Source organism: Lagopus leucura, unplaced genomic scaffold (assembly GCF_019238085.1).
Source record: "Lagopus leucura isolate 7727_CA_CO unplaced genomic scaffold, USGS_WTPT01 Super-Scaffold_760, whole genome shotgun sequence".
Classification (NCBI taxonomy): domain Eukaryota; kingdom Metazoa; phylum Chordata; class Aves; order Galliformes; family Phasianidae; genus Lagopus; species Lagopus leucura.
In genome coordinates this window covers 8700798-8728261 of record NW_024962257.1, presented here as the reverse complement: position 1 = coordinate 8728261, position 27464 = coordinate 8700798, and the positions used below count along the sequence as shown (strand labels likewise).

General features: G+C 45.6%; 2 protein-coding genes across 5 annotated transcripts; one reads left to right on the top strand and one right to left on the bottom strand.

Moving 5' to 3' along the window:
* Positions 1 to 887: 887 nt before the first annotated feature.
* On the top strand, positions 888 to 14221 carry RAC1 (Rac family small GTPase 1). Its single transcript, XM_042863986.1, has 6 exons — positions 888 to 991; positions 7064 to 7135; positions 8115 to 8232; positions 11763 to 11825; positions 12315 to 12474; positions 12643 to 14221. The coding sequence occupies exons 1-6, from the start codon at positions 957 to 959 to the stop codon at positions 12771 to 12773; spliced, it is 579 nt and encodes a 192-aa protein (XP_042719920.1). The 5' UTR covers positions 888 to 956; the 3' UTR covers positions 12774 to 14221.
* Positions 10751 to 26870, bottom strand: DAGLB (diacylglycerol lipase beta). 4 transcript variants are annotated; one of them, XM_042863981.1, is made up of 16 exons: positions 26759 to 26870; positions 26373 to 26524; positions 24720 to 24894; positions 24131 to 24392; positions 23660 to 23785; positions 22539 to 22666; positions 21464 to 21590; positions 20698 to 20781; positions 19974 to 20051; positions 19515 to 19595; positions 19305 to 19432; positions 18316 to 18384; positions 18149 to 18221; positions 17320 to 17573; positions 15862 to 16047; positions 10751 to 15776 (listed from the first exon to the last, which is right to left on the bottom strand). In XM_042863981.1, exons 1-15 carry the CDS (start codon positions 26851 to 26853, stop codon positions 15876 to 15878), a joined length of 2004 nt encoding a protein of 667 aa, XP_042719915.1. In that variant the 5' UTR covers positions 26854 to 26870; the 3' UTR covers positions 10751 to 15776; positions 15862 to 15875. The 4 variants fall into 4 exon arrangements, with proteins under 4 accessions (XP_042719915.1, XP_042719918.1, XP_042719914.1 ...); XM_042863984.1 differs by having other exon boundaries at positions 10751 to 15707; XM_042863980.1 differs by having other exon boundaries at positions 10751 to 16047.
* Between the last annotated feature and the right edge of the window lie 594 nt (positions 26871 to 27464).

Below are 27464 nucleotides of genomic sequence, written 5' to 3'. Positions count from 1 at the left end.
TGAAGCGGCCTAAAACCTGCTGGCAGATTTAATTAACGTCGCAGCATGGCAGGAGGGGGGAGGGCAGCAGGAGGATCCATCGATGGAAGGAAGCATTCTGGCTCTGCACTGTGCCGGCATGTGGAGCGAGAGGGACCAGCTTGACGGGAAACGGGCACCTGTCTGTGGAGGCACATGGAATGCCACAGGTTGTCCTTAGCTCGAGTTGCATCTGCACAGTAAATCTGTATAGCGAACCTAATTCCACATCAGCACGTTTCTTACAGTACCGTGCATCGGTGTGTGCACAAAAGCCTCGTGGCAGACGGGCCTTAGGAGTGTTGAAAGCGGAGATTCCAAAATGGTGTCCAAAAGGAGCATTTGGTTTGAGAGGTTTGAGGCGATGCGGCTGCCAGGCCTCCACACCAGAGAGCCGGGGCCAGGCGGGATTCTGCCCCACGGACTCAGGCGCACGGAGAGCAGGCAGGAGCCGCAGCACAGCCTGCCGAGTGGGCGAGCAGCCCGCGCCCACAGCGCGTCCCGGCACACCGCTGCGTGACACCGCATTTCTGTAAGGCTCCGCGCGATTCAACGACAGCAAGAAATAAAAAGGGATCGGCCCCGGGCCGCCCCGGCGCAGAGCAGCAGGCGGCGGGGAGCCCGGCTGGGCAGCGGGGCCGCTCCCGCTCCGACGGACGGAGGAACCCCAGCAGCAGCGCCGCGGCGGCTCCCGGGAAGGCGGGGCGCCCCGAGCGGTCCCGGAGGCGGGGCGGCGGCCGCACGGAGCCCGGCCGGATGTGAGCGGAGCGGCCGCTTCCTGTTTCCCGCAGTTCTCTCTCCCCGCCTTGGGTGGTGGCCGCTGCTTCGTCCCCGCTCGCAGGCACAGGGCGGAGGCGGCCGCGACACGCTGCGGAGCGCTCCGCCGCCGGCTGCCTTCTCGCGCGGCGCTCCCCGCCCCGCCCCGCTCAGCGGCCGCGATGCAGGCCATCAAGTGTGTGGTGGTGGGCGACGGGTGAGTGCGGCCCCGCGGCGGGCGGCGGCGCGGATCCCCTCGGTCGGGCCCGAGCCCCGCCGGATCGCGAGGCCGGGCGCCGTTCCGGGGGGGATGCGGGGGTGGCACGGGGACGGGCGGGGGGCGCCGGCCGCCTGCGGGCGGGGGAGGGGAGCGGAGCGAGTGCGGGCCGGGCGGCGGCCGCTGCCGGCAAATGGTGGCTCCGGGAGGGGCGGGCGGAGCGCGGGCCGAACGCGGCCGCAGCCCAGCCCGAACACAGCCCGCTCCGCGCCGTGGCGGCGGGTGGTGCCGGCCGAGGCGGGGCGGGGGTGCGCACTGCCGGGCGGGGCCCTGCGGGGCTGCGGGCTGTGCGGGGCCGCGCCGAGGAGGCAGCGCGTCACGGCGGGTACGGGCGGAACGGCGGGAGGCGGCTCGTGCCGCGTGAAACCTCTAACGCGGGAGCGGCGAAGTAACGAACTTGTGTGATTAGATCTGCCTTCTGCTGCAAAACGAAGTGAAATCTGTTACGCTCCGATCAAACCCTAAACACGCGTTAGCAGAGCGCTTTCCTGCTCGCATGGCTCCTGTCTGGTGAGGTTCCTGGCTGCAGGAGGCTGAGAAAGCAATTGAAACCCTACTAATTAACATTATACTCATCTGTAAATGACTGCTATGCCTGCAGCACTCTGAATGTAATGGTCCTTATAAATTAGTTAGAAACAACTTCTTAGGGTCAGCTAGCACTAGGCTTACCTGTTGGATTTCAGTATAAGCTCTGGAATTGTGAGGGGAAGGAGCTGTGTTTGCTGCTTCTCAGTGCTCTCTGCCATGTGTTGCCGTTGACCCAGAGGCGTCCTTTCTCTCTTGCTGGATGCCAGAGCTCAGGGCAGCAGTGCAGGGCGGCTGAACAAGGCGTGGCTTGTGCGGTTCCACGGGGTTTTTTTCCCCCTTGGTAGAAACAAAAATCCCAGTGTAGGCCAAGCAGAATTGGTGTCACAGCAAAGCTCTGCGGATGACAGAGGGCTGTAAGTGTCACTGGATGGCCTTGCTGCTGTCTCTGTCACTGAATGTGGTGGATTAAAATTCAAGTTATTTGTGTGTGCTTTTGTATTTTTTCAACAAGACTTGGAGTCCTCGAGCAGACAGCTGTTAGAAAGATAAACTTAACTCATGCAGCAAATTTGTTCTGCCTGCTCTTGCTGTGCAGGGTTTTGAGCGGTACGAACGTGAGTGTACTGAGTGCTTGATCATCTGACAGAGCTTTTCATAGTCCTGTAATTAACTGATGGTGGGCAGCGTGACTGCAGGCTAATTTCTTGGTTGCGTTGATTTTTAAAACAACTAAAATAGCTTTATTTTATTGTCAGTTTTTAACGTTAATTAATGTCTGTGGCAGTGCCGTAAATAAATGCGGTGCATCAAGTTTGGGTGGGGAAAAAGTTCAGCCTCTTTCCTCCACTGGGCTGGAGAGCTCAGTGCAGACCATGCATTACTCAGTGATTCACTCAGCAAAGCAGTTCTTTTTTGTCCCTTGCTTTGTAAACTACTCCTTTTCCAAATGCTTTTCCTGCTCTTTGTGCTGGAAATGAAAGTGTGTAGTCCTACCCAAGTCTTATACACATGTGTAAACAAAACAGGATTTAGTGAGCTTTCCTTCCTCTGTAGTACAAACACAGACCTCTTAGGATCCCATCTAGAAACGATTGCTCAGTTTTGGTATCTGTTAATTGTCCTCTGCTGGGATTTTAAAATATTTTATGGTGTTTCTCTGTTGTTGCTTCAGAAGTGAAGGCATTACAGGCATTCTCGTAAATGTGTAATGTTTGGCTTAGATAAGGCTAAAGCTTCAGTGCTTCAGGAAAACAATTCAAGTTAAAGATTTGCTTGTATGACATAAAACTTAGGTGCTGATGCATGTACCCCGTGGAGATCCACTGGGAACAAAGCAGAGCAGTGGATGTACCTGTGCAGCCTTTAACATCTTCAAGTGAGCAGGAGGGTTCTGATCTATAAGCCCTGTTTGTTCTTAGGGCTCTGACTGGTAAGTTTTCAGAGCTCTAGTTTGGCTGAAAAACACAGCATGTATGCTGGTTGTGCAGTTTCGTTTTGCCCTTGTGTTCCTCTTCACTGTGAGGATTGTTAGGAAAATAAATGGCAACTGTTGCTTGTGCTTGTTGAAGATGCAGAGCAATAGGAACATGCAGGAGGGATGATGAGCACTGTGCCTGGATAATAACTGCAGGGGTTGCTGCTGACTGACATTGTGAATAGCACTGCTAGAAGTTATTTTTAGCAGCTTTTGTTTTCACTCTGAAATAGCAGCTGTTAAGTGGTACGAAATCTCAAGTGATCTCGTGTAACGTAGGGGAAGTCCTGCGCTTTGGAGAAACGATTATTAGATGCCAGAGAAATGGTCGACTTTGTGCTCTTTTGGATGTGATTTTCATTGTAAAAATATTGTAGGAACGAGAGAGATGAATTAAGAGCCCGTGTTTGGAATTCTGCTCGCCTTGCTGGCTAAAGCTGTGCAGCTTGATCTGATCACAACTTGTCAAGAGGAAGGGGGTGATGGGCTCCTTACCAGTGCAGGGCGAGGTTCTGAGCTCCTCCGCTCTCCAGTGCCACCTGCGGAGAGTGCAGAGACTCCAAGTGGAGGAACTTCTGTTCTTGCACTTCTGAGGTTTAAATTAAAAATTGCGTAGTATTGGAAATGCTGAGCGGCATAATTGGGAGATGGGCGTCACAGTGAGAAAAGCGGCTCATCTGGAAAAGCAGCATATATCTAAACCTCTGCTGTAGCAAAAATATGGCACTGTCTGTCCAAGGACAGTGCTGGTGATGTCCCGTCCACTGCCTGATGTGAGTGGAGAACTGGGCCGTGCAGCATACCTGGGGTGGAGCTGGTTCACAGAGCTGAGAGATAAAGGAATGATGTTGTCAGTGGCTTTCAGAAGGCTGCCACCTGTTTGCAGATATCAGCATTTTTGGAATTAAAACAGCAATTACTTCAGCTGGCCACCTCCTCCGTTCCTGTGGCTGCAAACAGCAACTAAATTCACACAATTGGGTTTTAGTCATGGGACAGGAGGAGAGTGGAGCATCTGTGTGGCTCTGCTGCCTGCAGGATAAGGAAATGCTGGCACAGGTCCTCTGATGGCATTCTGAACATGTCACGTACGTGTCTGCCAGCAGCAGTAACGTGGGGAGCTCTGCAGAACCGCTTGGTGTAAGTAAGAAAGGGATGGCATGCCTTGTTTCCAGGAACACGTGTGTGGTTTTACAAAGACTGGTTCCTGGAGGGTGTCAGAAAGCAATTCACTGCAGCGTTTGTAAGTCCTTCACTTAGTGTAAAGTCATTAAAATGCTGGATTTCTGTTGGCCGTGTTTTTAATTGCAGTCAAATGTTACCAGTTTCATTTGATGCAATCGTGGGTGGACAGAGCTGTGATTAAGTAGTTGCTCGAAATTTTGTTATGACTAAGTTTGGTTTGGAAGTATCTGAGTGTCTTAGTCTTCATGTGCAAAGACTTACACTTTGCCAAGCAAGTGCAGTTCTTTCTAAGTTCCTTATCACAGACCTTGGTCAGCTTAGAGAAAAGCTGTAAGCACTTAGAGGTTGAGCTTCATTGCAAAAATAGATTTTGGAGTTCATTTTGAAGATTGGTAACTGTAATATCTGATTTGTGGGGCAGTGAGCCAGAAGGCAAGGGAAGCAGGAAGCCTGGAATGGAGCAAGCCTGAAACAGGGTTGTTGAACGTGTTTCTTCTTGTTTCAGTGACTGCCTGATTGTGCTGCTGATACGAGCTGCAGGCGGGCACTTCTGAGCATGGAATGAAACCTGTCTCCACCTCCCTGCGCTGTTCTATGGGCCAGAGCAGGCTCATCGGTTTCAGAGCAGGGTGAGCAAAGAAGCCAAAGCTTCTTGGGCCTCTGCTGAAAGTGTTAAGTTCCACATGAATTTGTTGGAAGCTTATGTTGTCTGTAATGAACGCTGGAAAGTGAAGCATCAGACCAGACAGGTTCTGGAAGCTCATGAGCACGTAGCTTGGAGCCATAGGAAGTTTCCTAAGGAGTGTGTGCCTTGCTGCTCTCCGTGTTTGAGGGTTTTCCTGTTTGTCCTTCGTCGGCTAGACTGGCAGAGCCTGCTCTATAGCTTGATGACAGCATTCAGCAGCACGCTGTGGCGGATGAAGCAGCCCAAGGATCTGAGCAGCAGGTTGTCCTTAGGGGGGAGTGCAGAGCTTCCCTGCCATGTAGTGGCTTGTTAGCAGTCAGCTGAGTGTCCCTGCAAGGGGGACAGCGTGGGATCTCCTCTGCTGGCAGCCATTAAGCCAGCTTAGCTGTGTGGCACACTGCTCCTGGATTTCTCCCACAGAAGTTCTTGTGTGGTAAATGTCTGTGCTGCTCTGTGTGTGCGTGTGTCAAACATGTTGCTACAGGAAAACATCCACAGGTCGTATTTTTCTAGAGCAGAGGAATATTCTGGCGTTCGGTTCATATGGTAGAAGAAAAGAAGAATGTCAGATCGTGTTTCTTTAGAGCACGTGTGAAAAACAGTGCAAGAAACTGCCACTGTGTGCTGTGATTAGAGAGCGGCAGGTGGGACATTCTGCTCAGGAACAAAAGCACAATTAAGAAATGGGCACGGAGGATAAAATCTGTGGCATTACTGTGCACAGTGAAGCAGCTCCTCTTACATGGCTTGAATGTGTGTGGTGCTGTTGTGAGGGGTTGCCATGGCCTTCCTGGGTTGACTGGCACTGGGCTTACATGCTCCTTACAGGCTCAGCTATGACAAAGGTACTTAACCTGCCTTAGACTGTGAGTCACTAGGTAAGGCTGATTGGTTAACGTAGAGTGTCAAATGATTTTAAATAGTGTTTTGAAGTTGATCTTTGGTATAAGAAATAGCAATCCACAGTTCTCCAGAAAGAAAAGAAATGCTATGATTCAAATGTGAAGTAGTTGCTAAAATTCAGATACGAACAGCCTCAGCTGTTTGCAGGAGGGGAGCTATGAGCCCATGACTAATGCTCATTTCTGTGAGTTGTCTTTGTCTTCTGCACAAGCGAAGGGATTACAGGGTATTTTTAGCAGTAGCATTTGGTCTCTGGTAATATTTTTTTGTTGTTAATACTAGCTGTGGTTCTAGACTAAAGCTTCCTTCAGTTTGTGACAGATTCGATTCAGGAGGCCTGAGAGTCCAACCTGCTGCTAGCAGCAAGGTTTGTACATACAGTAAGGTTGGGAAGTTCCACGTGGCTTGCTTTGAGTGTGCAGAGAGAAAGCTGTTTGTTTGGGCAGGAGCATCTGAGAAGGGCAGGCAGGTGGGATGTGGGGCAGTTTGGGTGCTGTCTTCTGCAAGGAACTGTGGGCACAGTGACCTGGAATCCCTCACACCACCAAAGGACTGCGCTTGAAATGAGAAGCCAGCATAGGAACCAAGCTACAGCCCATTTAAAAAAAAAAAATCCAATTTCAAGCATTCTGATCCTTCAGTTGTAACTGAAACAGAAGTTCAGGTGTGGTCCCTCCTCTGATGTCTGAGTGTAGGTGAGATGTGAGGATGGGAGGAAAGCGAAGCGCTTGCTGCTGGCATTGTGGCAGAGGGCTGGGGCAGCTCACGGTGCTTCTGCTGGTTTGGGGCTCTTTGGAGCTGCTGGGTTTGGTGCTGGGAGCTCTTTCTGCAGTGTTGGAATGCAGTTTATCTGTAAGGCAGCCAGCGAGGTGGTTGGTGAATGCGTGCCGGGAGTCACTTTGCAGGAGCAATAAACATTTTGGGGATTGCCATTTGTATTGCTCTCACGTAGGCAAAAATAATTATATGCTGAGAAATCATGTCAAGCTTTCTTCAAATTTGTATAAAATAAAACTAAAGGTAATAGAATGGATGTTTATATTAGCTGTGCTTCCATTAGCAGTAACCTTAGGACTACAGCCTCTTACTTCTTTTTGTGTGCAATAGTTTCTACTGGCACTCTCAATTGTTCCTTAGGTGACTGGGTGTAATTAGTTTTCTTCCCTAAGAGGAATATTATTGCTCGCTATTTAAGATGAATGTTCTTTACATGTAAACTTTCTCTTTTTTGCAGTGCTGTAGGTAAGACATGCCTACTCATCAGTTACACAACCAATGCGTTTCCTGGGGAATACATACCCACAGTGTAAGTACTTATAAAATTCTAAAAACATTTGTCAGCACAGTGGTGCTTACTGCTGGTCCAGCTTCCTTGCTGAGCTGCCTGAAATACCTGCACACCACTCAGTGCCATCAGAACATCTGGCTGAGCATCTGCGTGTGCTGCAGGGGCAGTGTGCCGGGCTGCCCTTAGCGTGGCTGTGGCAGCACTTCCTCCAGTGAGTAGATTTGGCTCTACCTGAGCACAAGGCCGCCTCGACTGGGATGGGTATTTAGTGGCATTTTGACAGTTACCATTCTTTCTTACAATAACATGTTTGACCGTGCTATTAGTACAGAAATAACAGCTTGTAAACCAATTATGTCTATGTTTTATGTGACTACAGGTGAGATTTTTCTGTTCCTTCCCCTTTTGTGTATGCGTTAGTGCCAGTCCTGTGCTGAGCTGGCCACAGCTCAGTGCCTCCTCACGCATTGGTATGGGAACTCATCTATTTTTGGTGCTTCCCTCTATCTTGCATGGAAGAACTTGCTGCTATCAGTATTAGTGCAGTTCCCTTTGTGAGGGCCTGCTGGGTGGCCTTTCATACACGAGCAGCTTCCCTACCCTTAACAGATGTCTCTGTAAAGTGCATTTATCTAGCTTGTTCTCTGTAAGTGTTGATGAGAGGTTTCGGATGACTTTAGTAACTCTAAGGCCTTCTTGTCTTAATTACTCCTGTTTCCCTTTTTTTTTGTCTTAAATTTTTGTGTTATATTATGCATGCGTTCCTGCTGAAGTTGGTTTGCCCTAAAACGTTCAATTGTGTCTACAGAAATGATTAAAATCACACTTCTACTGGCTCCTGGTATTTGAAGTATTTAAAAACTTTTTCTGGGGAGCAGAAAAATGCAATGTGTTCTCTCTTATAGCTTTCCTAATTAGGACTCTGCAGGAAGAAACGCTCAAGGTGCCCAATTTTACTGCAGGCAGATGCAGCTAGCTTTTAATTTTTATTTTTTAGCTTTGACAACTACTCTGCTAATGTAATGGTTGATGGCAAACCAGTCAATCTGGGCCTGTGGGATACAGCTGGTCAAGAGGACTATGACAGACTACGCCCACTCTCCTACCCCCAAACAGTAAGTACTGTGAAGCCTAAGAAGATGGACAGCTTGAAGCTGTTCTGGAGATGTTACATCTGGAGCTGTATTTCTTACAACTTTATTAAGGTACTTGTTGCACGTAGGCTGAAGGATGGTAGCAAGAATCTTTGTGTGTACAACTGTATAAATGTTGAAATTTACACTCTTAGGTGTTTGTGTACATTGATGCATGTTGGCTTTATGTAGTTGCAGTCTCAGAATTAACCAGAATTCTTGATTAAAAGAGGGGAACAAAAGGGGGGGGGAAGGGGGGAGGAACAACAACAAAAAAACCTGAGTGAGTAGAGCGGTCCCATCAGTGAGCCATCGATACTAAAGTTAGCGTGGCTGCCAAAAGTGGGGCTTGTTTTGTTTCCAGGCATGATGCAACCTGACACTGTCACTGCTAAGCACTTGATGATGTTTAGCCTCTGTGCAGATGCACTAAATGTGAAAGAGGCAGTCCTGAATGGAGATCTTATGGTACTGACAGAGGCTGGGTTGTGGTTTTCAAATCTACTTAACCCCATGGCTCCTTTCTTACTTACTGCAGTTCCTGCTGTAACATCGATACAAACGTGTTTCTGTTTGCAGTGCTCACAACTGGTTAAATCCTGTCTGAGCGCTGTTCTTCTTTTTACAAAGAAAATGCTGAAGTAATCTGCTCTTTCTTTCCAGTGTGACTTCAGCTGCAGTTGGTCTTTGCAGAGGTTGCTTTTCTGGTCAGATTAGAGCAGTTATGTTCATCTGGTGCTGGCATCCTTTCAGTAAAGAAAGGGGTAACTTGTAGGTGTTATCAGCATTGATTACTGCTGTTGTCAACTATCATTGACAGTTAATAATTCAGTGTTAATAACGTTAAATGCAGATTTGTTCTAGTTATTCTACAGCATAACTGCTCCTCTGAATAATGAGAATCTTATTTAATGAACTCTGAATTCTTTTTTTAGTAAGCTTGTATTAATTCACAGTTTTCCTTAATTCACTGCTCACTAACTCATAAATGTAGGCTTTCCCTTTGGCACCAAGATGGATGTGAGCTGCCAGCTGTAGGCACTTCTGACTGAAATGTTAGAACTGTCTGCCTTTCCCCATTAGAGAATAAATGGGAAATTTCACTAAAATATATCTAATTTTGGATACTTAGAAGAACTTCAGGTTTGCTTAAAACTTTCTATCCTGCAATACTTTCTGATTGAAAAAAAGTGTCTTGAAAGATCACTCAGCAGTGTGGAAGAGCTGATGGCAAAGGAGGATGTTGTTCCTCCCCAGGCCACGTGTGTTGTCAGCCTGCTGAAATAACTGTGGCTTTCTAACAGTCTGCAAAAGAATTCCATGCCATCTAAACATTCTTTTTGGAAATCTCTTCTGTACATGCACACTAAACTGATAAACAAAGGTCTGCAATGCTGTCGCTACTCAGCTTATATGCTTTTCTACAGCAAAAAGTGGAAAGAGTGTTTAGGTCTTGAACTTCTCATGATGAAGTCCTCAGCTCTTGCAGCTGTGCAGTGAGGCAATATTCAGCAGCACTTAAAGGCCAAAACCCACACAACTCTCATTTAAAACAAACAAGCAACAGAGATGGCTAACCTTGGTTCTTTTCAAGAGAAGAAACCAAAAGGCAATGAATTTTTGTATGGTGTTTGCTCTTCCAAGTCACAGCTGAGAGTGCAGACCGACACAGGTGTATGGGAAGCCTGGCAGCCAGGTTTGGGTGCAGGTTGTGCTGAATTACAGAGCAGAGGCAGAAAGGCACATTGTAAATAGCTGTGAGCACCAATCGCTGGTGAAGAGAACAGTTTCCCTGACATCATTTTAGGAGTAACACTGTCTCGTACTGTTATTAGGTTGGAGGAACCAATGGTAAGAATATATCTTCCAGTCTGACAGATCAACCTATTGCCGTATGTAACTCCACAAGTAAACTTCAGTTCCAAGTTCTGTCATCTCGTCTTGCTTACGACAGTGATAAATTGGCCCCTATTTTTTTTAACAAACTACTTCTCTTGGAACTAATTTGCAGATCTGAGAACTCCATTACTGCATCTCTTTACAGCTTGCTAAGACTAAAGCACTTCTCACAAATAAAAAGCACTTGTTCCTGTTTATTAAGATTGGTAGCATGCGAGACACCTGAAATCTTGAAATAAGTCCTCAGGGTCACAATAATGTTTGATCTCTGGAGATAGTAAAGGAGAGAGTCTGCATAGTGTGCAGAGCTTCAATCACCACAAACTTGCAGAATTGGAAAACAGAAGTAGTGGCCATAGTATCACGTTACTTGATGTTGTTTCTTTCTTTTTCTGGGTTGCTGCTCTGGAAACTTGTGGGGGAGATGCATGAACAACTGGGTTGCAAGTGCTTAGCAATGCAGATGTTAGATGCTGACCTAACAAAAAAAACCTTGAAATGCAGTGCAATCAACTAACATTCTGAAATTCCTAATTCTTTAGCATGTCTGATGCTGGAGTAAGTAAGTATGGGTGCAGAGGAAGGCTGGAGAAAGTTGGGCCTGTTTGAGATGTGTTTATTGAATTTGGGGTCATACAGCAGAACTGCCCTCATCTAGTTGCATAGAGTGAGTTTGTGTGGTTATTTGGAGTGCTTGTAGATGACTGTAATGGACTTTGTTGCTTTTTGTTTTCTTAATGTACTGTACAGCAGTTAGCAGAGACATCTGCCGTGTGATAATTTCACACCATCTTATTTATCATCTTTGCTTTCAAGTAAAAGCCAAGATGCGTAAGTTCCCTAAAAGGAGCCCACTTTCCTGTCTATGCTTCCTCATAGTTTGGAAATGGAAGAGAAGAGGTAGTGTGATGTGAGATTTTAAATACCCTTCTCAATCCTAGTTTTGTTACAGAGAAGTCCTTAAAAGTCTTAGATAGAATCGACAGTAGTAACAGATTCTTCTGCCTTTAGCATGGGAGTAACTGTTGTGGAAGCTGATGTTGTGATATTGCTTTTTCACTCACAGCAGTACACTGCCTTTGCAGTTTAAGATTACTTTGGAGTACATCAATAGTATATTCTTTTTCAGAAATTGGTGCTGCTGGTAATGCTTCGTAACAACCTATGCTGAGAAGTTAGGTGTCTTTTAAGGATTAAATTGCTTAGAGGTCAGTAAGAGCAGCCATCCCCAGCTCAGAAGCCAGTCTCTTGCCTCTCTGCTGCGGTGTTTGTGGGGAAGCTCAAGTGTTTCTAAATGTCAGTAAGAGAGAAGGAACATTCAGGGCAATAAACCTGCAGTGCAGTGATGTTTGGTTGTTGGCTACTGCAATAGCTGATTATAAACTTGATTACAATCTACGTGTTTCCCTCCCCACGTACCTCTCTGCCTCTGCTTGTAGCAGTCTGGGAATGGATTTCCACAGGGAAGCTGCCTCTGATTGTTGCATCCAGCTGTGTCCGACCTCTCCTTGCAAGTTGTGGTACAGATGGTGGGGGTGCTGCTCTCTGCACGGCGATGCAGTTTTTCCACAGGTTGATCTGCTGAGCTGACTTCTGTCCGCTTTGTTTTTTAGGATGTCTTCTTAATCTGCTTTTCCCTTGTGAGTCCTGCTTCCTTTGAAAATGTTCGTGCTAAGGTAAATATAAGCTGGCATTATTTCATTTAAATGTATTGTTGATTTTACAGTGGTTTGAAGGAAAAACAAGTGCATGTGGCAGTTAGGCTGGGAGCACTGTTCTGTCAATCGGTCACCGTTCAGGTACCTGCTCTGCTGCTGTTACATTGCTTCATGTCCTTTGGACATCTGAGCCTAAGGCACTTGGTCACAAAGGAGAGGTGGGTGCCACGGGTGGGAGAAATGCAGATCGAGGTTTTTCCAGCATGGAGAAAAGATACAGCCTTAATGGGATCATTTCTAAGTATATGGAAATACCTGTTGGAATGAATAAAGAATTGTTTTGCAATTGTATGCTTTTTTTTTTTTTTTTTTAAATTCCATCTTAAAGAGCTCTTATGTTCTCCCCTTTTGTTCTTTGACACCTGAAAGTGTAACGAAAGGCTCTGAGCTTCACAGTTGTAATGTTTGAGAACCTGCACACTGACACTGTTACTGCTTTCTGTGCAGTGGTATCCTGAGGTGCGGCACCACTGCCCCAACACTCCCATCATTTTAGTGGGTACCAAACTCGATCTCAGAGATGATAAAGACACTATTGAAAAACTGAAGGAGAAGAAGCTGACTCCTATCACCTACCCACAGGGCCTTGCCATGGCAAAAGAGATAGGTATGGCTGCAATGGGTTACTGGGGGCTTGGGTCTAACTTCTGTTTGTGGAAGCTACTGCAGCGTTATTAACAGAAACGCCAGGCTTTTGTTGTGGAGTTCACTGCAGAAGCAGTGCTTTCTGTAACTGTGGAGAAGTGCTTTGTAATTGCCCCCTTGCTTCCCACAGGTGCAGTGAAATACCTGGAATGCTCAGCACTTACACAGCGAGGCCTCAAGACAGTGTTTGACGAAGCTATCCGAGCGGTTCTGTGCCCCCCGCCTGTAAAGAAGAGGAAGAGAAAATGTCTGCTGCTGTAAAGTCACCCTTCCCCACCCCTCCAAACCCTGTGCTTTGCTCAGAACAATGGAGCATTCACATTCAATGCCAAGTTTGTCTATTATAAATTAGTTCTCTTCCATAAATTTTTGAACCAATCAATAATTCCACGGTTTCATTTGTTTGAAGTATGAAAGTTCCTTTTCATTCTACTAAAAGCAAAATCCTAAAAGACAAACCTATATAAAGCCTTATTTTTAAAATCTTATTCTTGCTCAATTACTTAAGCGTTGCCAAACTATCTGCTGAACTAAGTTGTATTGTGCTAGGAACGAACACTAAGCACTAAACTGTTTTTTAAAGATTCTTCTTGAAGATGACTCTAATTTCTGTTAGGAAATGCAAAAACACTTTCTAGTTTTTCACAGTGACAGTACCGTATAATTAGCAAAACACTGCAGTCCAACATTTTATTATTAAATGTTTTCTCAACCCAGGGTCATTGCATAGCATTGTATAGTGAACCCAAGTCACTGACAGTGACTGACAAGTCACAGTGTAAAATGCTTTATCGTTGGTAAGGGCTTGGTTGCAATCTAGTTCTTGCTGCTGTGATTTCAAAAACAAAAACTGTTCTTACTGAAGTATATTTAGTCCTTTTGACAGAATTGTGTCGTGATGAAACAGTGGCTTGGATCAACTGATAGTGCCAGACAGTATTTTGACACTGTACAGATCAATTTACACTACACTGCCAGAGTAGTTGAAATTGAGTCAACTCTACTTAAGGTTAAAATTGGTGACTGCTTCCCCAGGTGTGCAGTAGTGGAAGAGAGGTTGGTGTTCATAGGTAAATTCCTTTGACGTTCACATAGGGCATTCATTTAGCTAGTTTTGAACAGCCATTCCCACACCTTGTGTAGTAAATGCTTTTCTTGTAGAATCTCTTCTTACCGAGCAATAGAGCTTGTATTTTAAAACCTTTCTGATGATAGATTTTTTTTTTAGTTAAGTAGAATGATCAAGCATAGCCTTCTTCTGTTTCTGTTATTTCCAACCCAGTAAGTTAAGCTTTCTGAGGAGCTTTTAGTCTATTAACTAGGTGTACAAATCATGTGAAGCAGCTTTACACATCCTAGCAGTTTTTATATTTTAGACCTCTATAATCTATGAACCTTCTCAGATGTCACTATTTGCCAGATGTCCCCAACACTGTAACATTACTAATGCAGACAAGTGTTCTTTGTCACCTTCATGTCCATGTGCAGCATAGATTGAGTAATGGTAACTTGGGTCTGTGAGGTTCTGTAAACTAGTGCTAATGTTCTGTACATCCTCAGCTGGCAGGAATACAGTGTTGAACTACACCCTTTCAACCACGAAAGCAAAACTTAAAAGTTGCAAAATTGTGAAGTTTTTACATTGATCTTTTGCTAATGCAATTAGCAGTATGTTTTGCATGTATGACTTAATAAATCCTTGAATCACATGTGGTAGTGTTGAGTTTTTGGGCAAGCTTTCTCACGCTTGTAGCACTGTGCACAAGCAGCAACTTGGGCTGTGTGTGTCCTCAGTCTATTTGTGCTGAACAGCCACAGGCACTTTCAGTGATGCTCCGATGTTACAGACCAGAATTAAATGCAGTACTTACCCCTGCTTCTTCAGCCCTGCACCATCATTTGAGTTGCTATTTGTCCCACAGCGTTTTAAAGATTGTGAGAACCAGGGGAAAAATGCACGCAACAGAAGTTATTCAGCTTACTGTATGCAAACAAAAGTTGTTTTTTTTTGTCCTCTTGGTACTTGGGGTGTTTCTGAGAGCTTGTAAAAGGGCGGCCCCACCCCAGTGAGCTGTTAACGCTCTTGGAGTTCAGCCATTTGCGTTTACCTGTAGTCACATGCCTGCCTTCGTGCCCGTGGGTGCTCCAGCTCAGGCAGGAAGGAAGCAGCAGCCCTGCCCCAGCAGGGAGAACTCAGCTCACTGCACAACCAGTTACCAACCACTACTTTTTGTCTCACGCCCAGAAGACGCGAAGATAAGGAAACAAGTTCTTTACAGCGTGTTTTATTTTTTCTTCCTCATTAAGTATCACAGCAAGAACACCACAGGGCTGTTCTTAACCATGTCATATGGTTACTTATTTCTTGCAATTTCTTTTGATAAGAAAGAAATGCTCTTGACTTAAAAAGTTGTTCAAGTACTTACACACTAGAAACAAGCCACACTCTTAAAACCAGTTTCACTGTACAAATATATATTTTTTGCAGAATTACAAATTGCTGTTTTCATTAGAGCTAGTGACTACCAGGATGAAGGTGAAGCATGAACAATTGTTTTTCCTCATTAAATAGTTAAAGTATTGGTTCAGTTTAAAATTAATTAAAAGTAGTCCTGTTGGTCAACAAATACAAAAGCCAGGTAGATTAAGAATATTGCACATGTAAACCCAAGCAGCACTTACACGTGACTCCCACCACCTCCAACAGGGATGCTACACACCCTTAAAGATAAAACAGTGCAACCAGAACTGCCCGATTAAAAACAAAACAAAAATGACACAATAGTAGGGCCTGCCTTCACACACCCACGTGCCAGGCTGCCCTGACCACAAGCAGTCCCTCACTCACCTCCTGCTGCTCAGCTGCAGCCAACTTGTGCACTGCAGCACTGCTTTCTTCACAGCACCGTTAGCAGGCAGCCTGTGCTCCGCAGCAGCAGGGTGCAGGACACCCGTGAGCAGTGGAACAAAGTGACTTGGAGGCAGAACTGGATTCTTTTTTTACCTGCCTCACAGGGCTCTGTGCTGACAAGCTGGCCTCACCTCCGTCAAGCGTTCAGTTGAAGGCTCAGCTCTCTGGTGACAGCTTGCAGCAGCTTGGATGGCACTTGTATACTGTTCCACTTTTGGAAAAGCTCAAGCTTCAGCATCAGTGCAGAATATGCGCTTCACCCATCATAATGTTGCTTGAGATCACTGCAGAGACAAGGGCACCAAAACCTCTTGTTTGTTACGCACAAGATAAGAAAAGTACTGGAATCCACTCTATGAAAGTAGAATGTATCCTGAATACCTCAAAGCTGCATTTTTCATTTTTGTTTAAAGCAATTCTCTCTTCTGAGCTACGTACCACACTCTATTCCATTATTTTGTTTGACAAGACATACAAGATCTATGTTCTTGAGACAAACTGTTGAGAGCGTTGAGCACAACATCGGGCATGTGGTCTGTTATCATCTTGGGACTAATTAAAATGCTGCTGAAGACTGTTTCATTTGACCAGTTTGCAGAGTATTTAATGTCTGAAGAGCACAACCTAAAAAACACAAACACAAAGACTCCATACAACATGGAGCCGCCGCAGCCGGGGAAGCGGAGAGGGCTGCTTCCAAGGAGCTCTCGTGCAGCCCTCAGCTGGCAGATGGAAATGCTGCCACTGAAAGACCCCCAGGGCAGAGCTACACCAAACTATATGGTTTCCATAACCCTGCTCATAAAGCAGAGGATGTTGTCCGAGCAAAGGGGGAGGACAAACAATGCAATTCATGTGAGAGTACATCACAGTGCTTGCAGGAGGAGGCTGGACAGTGGTTATAATGCTGCATGTACCATGTGTAGGATTTTTGTTTTATAGAACAGTACATCGTGGAATAGAGGGTTTTCTATGGTAGTCTAATTAAGGAAAACAAACATTAACTGCTGTGCTTTGGAGTAAATGGAGAAAAGTGAACTCACTAAAGTACAGTAGAATAACAGCCATCAAGAAAACCTTCAGGGTCTCAAGTGCTGAAGTGTCTAATTTCTAAAACCATTACTCAAATCTTTAAACGCTCTAGACAATGTCAAGCTTAAATAAAATACTTACTGATCTACTGAATGGGAGGGAAAAAAATAAGAATTCTCTCTCTCTTTCCATCTTTCTTTTACTATCTGTTATAAATCAGAGATCTTTTTTCCAGTCTGTAGATGATCTTGTGCTTTACAGATGCTCTTATTTCTATTTGTGAATGAAACAAGGGATGGCACAACGTAGTTGTCTACCCTGAGGGGTATTACAGCCTTGTATGAAAAAGAAACAAAAACCACCGAAACCCCCACAAAACAAAACACCAACACAACACCCTTCTCCTCAACACAACCAGACTCCACGCTCCTCCAGCACTTCAAGCTCGTAGCAAGCAAGGGGCAGGAATCTAGAGGCTGACCAAATGGTGCCAACGGTCCTCCCCTGCTGGGCAGGTACTACAGGCAGCACCTACACGGCCCTGCTGTCAGCTTCACCACTACCAGAATGTGAGACGGCAGCATCAGCAGTGCTGTCTGTGCAGAAGCTGCATCACGCCAGAGCTAAACCTAGCATCTTCACACCAGCATGGGCACACACAGACAAACAGAGAGTTGCAGAAAGGGAGGTGCAGAAGAAGGAAAGAAAAAAAACCAAACACACCACAAAAACTGGACATTTTGTAGTAATCAGTGCATTGGAGATGGAGATGAGAAGCAGAACTAGAAGCATACTCTGAAAGCGAGAAGCAGCTTGAAACAGACTTTAGGAAGACAGGATAGTTGTATTTGTGATTCTACTTACCTCCTAGAGCTGGATTCTTCTACAATATGGATAATCTTCCCAGGAAGGTACAGACGAGGGTACTGCGGCGGAGAATTTAAGTGCGATTCTCCACTGAGGGCACTGTATGAAGGTGAGCGATGCACCATTAAGCTTTCCTCAGCTAGAAGGGGCTGCGTCAGGGCATCGTCGTTCCTCCCATCCAGCTCAGTTGGGAAGTTATCTGGATCTCCTCCAAATACTTCATACCAACAGCCACGCAACAAAATCTGGTACTGAATGCAGAAAGAAAAACAGCTGAACTGAAGCGCAGCATCTTTTCAATTGACTGATCCTGGTTGCGTGCTTTGCACACGCTTCACCTGAAACTACAGATGAGAGATTAAAAATGCCTGATGCACACACTTGTCTGAAGTTTCCTTTGATAATACCTGCTTATTGAATTTTCCCAACAGCAGCACATTATTTCACCAACACTGAACCCAATCCAATAGGAACGCTATGGAAAACATTAATATTTTATCCAGGTGAACTGTTCTGTGGATTATATTGTATATTTAACTTCGTTGCACCTACAACTTATAACTGCTGCCATCTAGGATGTCATCCAGACTCTCTGCATTACTCTTATTCCAGGGACTGCAATGAAATCCTGTGAGCACTACAGATTTAACTGCAGGTAGTAAGAGGTGGCCGCTTACAATCTTTAAAACCACTGTGCTCCAAAAATCCATGCAACTCCCATCATTAAAAGCAAAAAAACCATACTCCCTATGTCAGTGCATTAAAGCCAGGGCTTAACTCAGCAAACAATTCCACTGACTTCTAACCACAAACTGCATTTAGTTACCTTAGGTCTGTTGCAGTTTGCCACAATTCTCACTATTCTTCTCTTTAAGTCCTCCATGTTGGGCATGCTTAACCTGTTCAAACACATACAGAATCAGAAGAGCCTCCTATTTTATGAAATCTAACTTATAAATTAAATTAAAAAAATTAAAAACATTTCCATCTCACCTTGCAACAAGGTCCTTTCCAAGAATGACCGAAACAATGAAGCGTTTAGAGTACTCTGCAAGCGTTTTGCTTAAAGAAAAGACAAGCTTTAGATACACAATTCAGTTTTACTGTGATCATTACCATGCAGTAATAATACAGGCATGTAGCAGGAACAACTGCAGCTCTTGCAGTCAGTTCTGCAGCAGGACTCCAGGGGACAGAGCCATGCTGCTCCTCACTGCGTGCAGCTGTTTCTCTGGCTGAGGCAGCCTGGTCAGGGGAGTCATTTAGTTCTGAAGCCTTTACACAATCCCTAAGGAACCCAACTGTAACTCCAGGTGGAGTGAATCCAATTCTAGTGGAGAATGCATAAACAAACTTAATACAGCCAAGCAAAATTATTTAGCATACATAGGATGCTCCAAAACTAACACCTCCTGTTTATTCCCACGGAACCTACGAAAGACACAGGGCACATAACACTATTGGAGAAAGCAAACTTGCAGCTACCAAATGCTACTTTTCAACCACTATCAGCTGTGCATTTTTACCAATGAGAAACAACAGCCTGCATATTGTGCTCCTAAAAATCCACACCAGTGGAGGTGACCCACTGTCACCACTGCTGAAATGCACCACCAGCACCTCACTGTGCTGCACCCACCGCTTGGTCTCCACAAACATTCAGCAAGCGTTGCTGAATATCCATGGGTGCCACTTTTTCCACATGGAGGAATTCAATTCCACCCCTTTGTTTCATCCACCCTTCCATGTCAGATGCCGTTGTGACAGAGTGCCCCTCTGCTGCTGTCACACAGCAACAACATGTAAAGGGATGTTGGTGGGAAGGTTCAACCTCTGCTGCCATCCCACCAACAGCCGCCTCTGACACTGTGGGCCAACATAATAAAATCCGAGGCATTACTTTCAGAGCAGCCATCATATTTGTCAACTGTCATCAAGTGTTTTACACTTAGCGAATCAAGAAACAGAAGTCTCATACTCACCTTAGAAGTCCTCCTGGAGGAGAAAAGGCATAACATTTTAATGTTGGGAAGGAGTTCCTGAGCATGATCGCCAATACAGAAGCTGTTCCACCACCCAAACTGTGACCAACTATCACAAGCTTGTATTCCTACAGACAGAAAGACAAGACTGAAACACAGAAAAAGGTGCACAACTTCTCTGACAAACCAAATCGCTAGAAGGCAACTTACTGGAGCAATTGTGAAAGCCTGGTTTAAAATTCCATCATTAATTAGCTTTTGATAGATGTAATTTGCAGCCTGAGTTATTCCCTGCAAGACAACAGTTTAAGTTAGAAGACAAAGGTATTATCTAATCTGAAGAGAGGCAGATGCGTAATTAAAATCAACACCAATACAGAACAACTCTTCTTTAAAACCAGCACCCTCTTTTAGCATGCTCCTGACAGAGCATTCCATAACCAAGTGGTCTCATACAAAATGTTTAGAAAGCTTTCCCACTATTTAGTTAAGGACATGAAGTCAGACAACAGGTGCACAAACTGCCAGGATGTATGTGATGCAACGACCAAGCCACTGAGACCATTTGTGCAATTTGTGTCATAAGAATAATCATAAGAATAATAAAGGATCCCAAGAATTAAGTTAGTTTTTTACTGCATGAGATGAACAGCCACAGCCTGCACACACCTTATGCACGAAGCCATTCTCCAGAACATCTTCCAGGGTCAGGTCTTCACAGTCTGCTGACAGATCAGTGAGAATGTCCTGCAAACAAGAGCTTTAATCAGATCTCTCTGCAAGGTTTCATGGCTCATATTCTACTACTTATCAGATACTGGATATTAGGAAGAATTCTTCTCAGACATGGGCACAGTCTGCCCAGGGAAGTGGACTCAGACCCTGAATGTGTTTAAGGGTGGATGTGGTGCGTAGGGACGTGGCTCAGTGGGCAATATTGGTGTAGGTGGACAGTTGGACAAAATGATCTTAGAGGTCTTTTCCAACCTTATTTATTCTACAATTCACATTCTCACAGGGACAATCACCAAGTCTGTAAGCAGCTAAATACAGCCGACCACAAAACACCACCCAAACAAACACACACACACAACAATCAGAGTTATGATTTGAGCAACTAATTCCAAGCTGCAAACACATTACAAGTACACAAGTCACAGTACCAAAGAATTACCACCATCTTCCCCCTACACTCTGTTCCAGAAGCAAAGGGAATAATGCCCATCCAAGGACAGGAGCTTGTGACTCTGAATGACTCTTATAGCTTGTGACTCTGAAGGGACTTGTACCCACAAGTTGTTCTTAAATGCACCTGTGTAACACCTTTTCCTCTAGATGACCATGAGTTCACCCATATCTATAAAGCCAAATGCACACATTAAAAAGACAATACCTCAAAAGACAACGTTCCTCTCACTGCAACCACAATAGCTTCTTTTTTGTGATCCAAAGCAACAAAAAATGGAATCTCGTAGATCTGCAGAGGAAAAAATATATTCAGTAAAGACATCAGCTTCTCAGAAAGCTAAGCATTTGTTTTCACCTTCTGAAAGCCCTCCTACTGAATTTCTTGTACTGTGGACAGAAGCTGAACTGTTAAGTTATTATAAGTGCCCTCATAGCAATGCTGAGATTTATGTCAATGGCTGTGTGGTTGTTCTTTAAGAGTGAAAAAAAAAATCAGAACTGAAAAACGTGTTTCAGGGCCTGTTTTCACTTGCCTTTGTATTTTCCATTTTATGAATGCTGAAGGCAATCTAGAAACTTCACCTTCTTCTTTCACTGACTCAATCACAGTTCTGCTCACAAAGCAGCAAAACTGCTTCTGGCATGTTCTTGGCAACACCAGGTGAAGTATGTGCAGGTAGGCTGACAGCCATATACAAGAACTGAACTCACCCAGCTGGTGAAGGGGATCTCTGGCTCCACAGCACTCACTCCCAGGAAGCAGCCTAAGGCCGAGATGCCCCCCCTCAGTGCCCAGCCCTCATCAAGCCTGGAGGGGCTCCACCCCTTCTGGTCACCTGGGGAGCACAGGTGCAAGCAATCCCCTGTGCTCCCTGGGCAGCCAGGGGCTCAATCACAGTTGAAGCTGTGACCTAACAGCTCCCCTATCATCAGTATGGCTTTCTTGCTCAATGCCTGTTTAGATTGCTTACCTTGTTGTGAAAACTGATATGAATGAAGTCTCTGTACTGCAGTCCTGTTATTCTTAAGATGGATCCAAAGTGAAAGTTGCGACGATCACTTCCAGTTATATCAGAATCTTCTGGTCTACTTCTGCAACTAACAAACACAGAAGAGAAAAGCTTTCACGTTTAAGTTTTTCAAGTTTCCTTTCGGGAATCAAACTCAATTTCATCTGCACAACGATTTCTGCCAGGAATCAAAAGCTCCTCTAATCTTCCCCACCTTCTCCCCCCAGCACTGCTATTAGTATGAATGAAATGCTATCCCTGCCTGAGCAGCATTTCCACTCACAGGACCAGGAGCACCACTGCTACAGGACTATCACCACTGCACACATGCCAGTAAGAAAAGAATTAAAACTGAACTCCAATGACAAAAAATAGAAACAAGCAAAAAGTACATTTAAAACAAATTCTCTACAGCAGACTTATCTGATGTTTTATGCATTGCATTGTGTGATTTCCAAGTCATTTATATTTCAGAAGGTTAAATGATTTTATGTTAATTATTAAGAAAATTGTAGTTAGAGCCGCAAATCTCCAAGGTCACTCAGATACACAGTAATGGCACACAGCAGGATGCACACATCAGCACTGACTGTGACAGACTTAGAGGGCAAACAGAATGAAATGGATGCTGGAGCTGCAGGTTACTTTTTCTAATTCCTCTTCAGAGCTCCAAAACAGCTGACACACTCACTTGCACATGTATCTGCCCAAATGGGAACTCCATAAAGCCTCGTTGTAAAACATTACTTAATTCCAATTCTTTGATTTAACTCCATTCACCACCAATTCCTTTGTCATTTTGCTAACTGAATTTTATCTCAATCACAAACCATTCTTAAGAAACAAATGCTGACCAGTTTCTGAGTGCGAAGACATGCTGCCATTTTGCCTCCACTTAATTTAGGGAAGCTTATCTACACCCATGAGTAATATAATTTAATGTCACAAAACTAGTGCTATTGAAGACAGTTCATTTCTGCAAACAAGAGTGAATTAAGAAGAAGCTGTGTGTTTTTAAGCTCTTGATTCAACCTACCAGTCACCATTGAGCTTACAGAGTGCAGTGAATGGGCTGGTGTATATGTAGTAGGGCCAGCCATAGGCAGCTGCAGCAAACAGCATGTAGTGAGCAGCGTGCTCCAGTTCAACATCCAAGTCATCAGCCTGCAAGGACACGGGGAAAGAAGAGGAAGGAGGGAGAGAAAGAAAGGTGTGGTAAGCGACCCCAGAATAAAGCCCAAACACAAACTACTGAAAATTAAGGCACTATCTAAACAGAAAACCTCAGGATCTAAAAGAAAATAAAGGCAGCCACTCCTATTCCAGGAAAACAGCGTTTCTGTAGCTACAGAATAATCTTGAAAATCTCTCATTAAATTATATTCTTCCAATACATACTGAGTAGCTCAAAGGAATGGCTAAAGAATCTGTAGCAGATATCCCCAACAGGGGTATTTTAAGAATGACTCCACACTGCCCAGGTTCAAAAGGAATTTGATAGAATGATTTGAAATGGAATTACACTTGTGTGTAACACAGGCCCAAATTAGACAGAACAATTTCTAAAGGTGTTCTAGCACAGAAAAATCAATTAACAAACCATAACCCATCACCTGTAAGTATGTAAAAAATGACTGTTTTCATCTTATTTTGTCTGGGTATATGTACAACACATAGATTACACACACAGTGCTAGAAGACCAGCTTTTCAGTTCTTCACAAACAGTACTAAACATATTCTTCTATTCATTTTCTCTCACATCTCTTCAAAAATGAACAACTGTCTGAAATTATTCCTTTTTGTGCTTAATTCCCCTTATTGATAAATTTAATGGAACAGAAGCACTGCTGGTATCAGTGAATACACGCTGAGAACTGGTACATGCAAAGAGCAGAGATGGCCAGCACCTCCTTGCCAGTTAAATATCATCAGGACATAAATTAGGTACCCTTGAAAAATACTGACTTGCAGACACATTGCAGTATTTTCACCTTCACTGTGCTCATTAACAATTCAAACAGAAAATTTTTACTGTGGCGTTTAATTTTGTAAAAGCAAACAAAATCCAAATATCCGCACAAAGAACTTCATTTCAATTTGCTCTGCCACCACCTCCTGGAGTAGCTGCACCAGACGCCAACACAGCCCCATCTTACCGCAAGAGACGACGGGGAGTGACAGAGGACTTCTTCTGGCTCTTTTGGGCAGCTTTCCATTTTATCTTGCTCTTGATGGAGCAGAATCAAACCAGCTGCTATGTCACTCGGCACCAGATCTGTGTCCTGTTACAAAGAGATGAAGGAGCTCCTAAAGCTATCCCACAACTCACCACATCAGAGCTATCTCATACGAATACACACATGGCAATATATTTTTTTCAGTGTATCTAATTGCATTTACCTCGGAGACAGTGGGATCAGAGAAGATGGCTGCACCAGCACCTAACCACCTTCTTCTCCCCACTGTTTGTACACTTTTGTTACAAGACTCATCCTTAAGTTTCAAGTCAGCATATTCAGAACCTGATTTCAAGCAGGGACCTCTGGCTGAACACAGTTATGCATTCTGCAACATCTGGAAACTCAGAGTTAGTCAAGAACAAAACCAAAAGAAGCTTTTCATCTTACTGAGAAGTAGGCGCGGAAGAGCTCTGCAATGCTTGTGAAAGCCACTCGATGGTCATCGTCCTGCACAATACAGCAGCACATCAACCGGATTCTTTTCTCCCAGACTCTGGTAGCAGTGTTCTTCACATTGTACAGCAGCTGCCCCGACTGGCTGCTTTCCAAGTTCCGATCTAAGCCATCAGTGAGGTAAAATGTCTTTTTCCCCCCGAGTGGATCAAAGACAATGAGCACTCCGATGATGGTAAAGACAATGATAACCCAGCTGCAAAACAGAAGGGAGCAGGCTGAAACCAGGCATTTCTGACACACGTGTGAGAGAAGACAACTGCAGGTCTTGAGAGACAGAAAGCAAAGTAAGACATGAAACATCACAAAACAGTATCTGTTACTGACCATAATGGTGCACGTTCTGTTATCAAGCCTACACAAAGAAAACCCTTCTAAAAGAAACCAAAATAATTTATTAGCAATAGCAAAGCTGGAAACGTCTTTGCTGGACACGTGCAGAGCAAATGTAAGCGTTATGTTCTCTCACGTGCACTACCAAGCTCAGATTTGTGTGCGTGTGGCAGAGGGTGGAGCTCTTTACCTTGCAACAACTGTCCCAAGGATGACGTTTATCACAGTGCTGTCGCAGCGCACGCTGCTGTCCGACACCCACACAGCTCCGACAATGGCCCAGATAAACTCAGGCAAGTAGAGAAGTAGGCGAGTATAAAGTAGCTTGGGAAGTGACTTTCTTGGGCCTGGGTTAGAAATTGTTCCTGAAATAATGAGAATTTAAAACAAGAATGGTTTATGAACATATCTCAGGTACATAAAATCCTACATAAATAAATACACGAACTTTCTGAGCTCTATGGAAAATAAGAAGCTTAACTGAAAATATAAATGATTCCAAAGTAACGGAAAGCTATCACTGAAGCTGAGAAAATAAAAAGAGGATTCTTACCACCTACTTCTCTAACACTTAAAAATCACCCTCTGGTCAGAGACAGTTCTGCAGCGAATGCGAGGCAGCAGTGCTGGACCCACCACAGCCAAAGATTCATTACCACATAACTGCCAGTGCCAGCTTCTATTATGACTCTGCACAGCTTTTATTTGGCTGAATACTGAAATCTGAGACACTTCTTTGGTGAGCCACATGCAATGAGGCTCTGCTCCCTCATTTCAGGCACTAAAAAATAAACAAATTCACATAACCAGAATGTGAATATACGACCAGTTGTAGAACAAATATTTCTTAGACTATTTTCTGTATTGTTAGCTAATAATAACCTTTTCCTTGTAGCACCCTTAGGCAATAAAAAAAACAATTAATTTTTGGCTGGCTTAGCTCCTTAAACCAGTTTGCTGATGACAAGATAACACAGGCAGTGTGTGCGTACTCATGTGTAGGCAGCAGAATTTGTAAACATTTAAAACACTGCAGAATGAAAATGACTTTTGAAACTATTCTCCAGCTGCAAAGCTGCACTTCACCTCCAGTAACAAAGCTGTCAGAAGAGTCCCACACCCAACAGCTGTGATTCCCGCTCCCGTTTTGCGCACTGCCCTGCAGCAGCACAGCTGATTGCATGTGCACAATCAGATAAAAACTGTGGTGTCTGGAAACGATGACTTCCAAGTGCTGGTGCAAGAACCACCGCTGCCAAACCCCACACATTATAACCACAATTCAGAACATTTCACTAGTAATTCCACTGGAGATTCAGACTCAGGATTATTCCACTTTATAATGGTCTTGTAACTTCACTTTTACATTGAATAAAGAAGGCTCTTTTCTCCGTGCTATTGACACTTATCACTCCACCACCTGAACTTTGATACCTAAAACCAGCATAACGTGGCTAATAATTCCTTCCACTGCTCTGGAAACTGTAGGAGAACCAGCAGTGAGATTCAAGTTCAATGCTATCATTCACACCTCAGCTCTGTGAGTTTCTCTTCATGCTTCTTTCCACCTAAATAATTTAAATACTGTTCTAATTACGGAGTGTTGTGAGAACCAATATACTAGAAATTGCAGTCTCCTGCGTTATTCCAGAGACCACGTGCAGATTTCAGATTGCTTTGGTAATGAGATGCTTCGCCAGGAAAAAATAGAAAGTAACGATTTCCTGGCATTTTTAAAGCGAAAACGAAGCATTTCTACACGTGGCAACTCCAGAATAACAGAACGCGCACCGATTCCAACCGCCGAGACGCGCAGAGCTCCGGGTCAGCCCGAACCTCGTACCTTGCATGCTGACGTACACGAGGGCGGACAGCGTGCAGATGATGGCGGCCAGCAGGGCCAGCAGCACCAGCAGGTAGCCGTGCAGCAGCGCTCCTCCCGGGCAGCCGAACCGCCCCTTGTGCACGGCGTACAGCGCGAGGATGCCGACCCACCTGCAGGAAGCGGACAGCGAACGTGGGCGGGAGAACGGCCCGCACCCGCGGCACCGACCGGTGCGGAAACCGAACCGCGCCGCTCCGCGATGCGAGAGAAGCGAACGGCGGCGGCCCGGCGCGCTCAGCAGGCCCGGAGCGCCGAGCTGCCGCTCACACAATCGCGGCGACGCACCGCGGCGCCGTGAAGAAAACCGCCGGGCGCGCGGAGCCGCGGGACGGCCCGGCCCTCACCACAGCAGCCTCAGGAACAGCTCGAAGGCCCCAGGGAGAACGAAGTCGTCGCTGCCGATGGCCCAGCGCCTCCCGAACGCCACCAGCCCCGGCATCCCGCGCACCCGGGCGCCGCCGCTCCGCCGCGGGCTCCGAATCCCGGCCGGCCCAGCCCCGCCCCGCCGCCGAGGCCCCGCCCGCCCTCGCGGCGCAGAGCCGCGCACGCGCCTCGCGTGGCGCCGACCATCCCGCCACTCCGCGCGCGGCCGGGGCCGTGCGTCCTAACCGTGCGCGTGCGCTCGCGCGACGCCGGAAGCCCGCCTCGCCCCGCCCAAGTTCAGGCGCGCGCGCAGAGCGCCTCAGGGCCGCGAGCCGAAAGGCTCGAGCCGAGGCGCTGAGCTGCGTGCCGCCGGCAGCCCGGCCGCCTTCTGCGCTTCTGGGAGGTGCGGGAACAGAGCCGGGACGGAGCCTCTGCAGCAGCGTTCGAGGACTCACGTCTAACGTGGCACTGCTGACGCACGTCGCTGAGTTAGGCCAGAATCGGGCTGTCCCGTCTCGTTCTGGGACCCGTCCCGGCTGCAGGCAGATCTGCACGCAGCGCTGCAGCTCCGAGTGCGAGAACCACCGGGGCTGGGAACGATCACCATCCCAGCTATGGGGATACCATGGCAAACTAAGAGAAATTATTTCCTTATGATCAATTATATTAATTTCATAAAGATTAAAA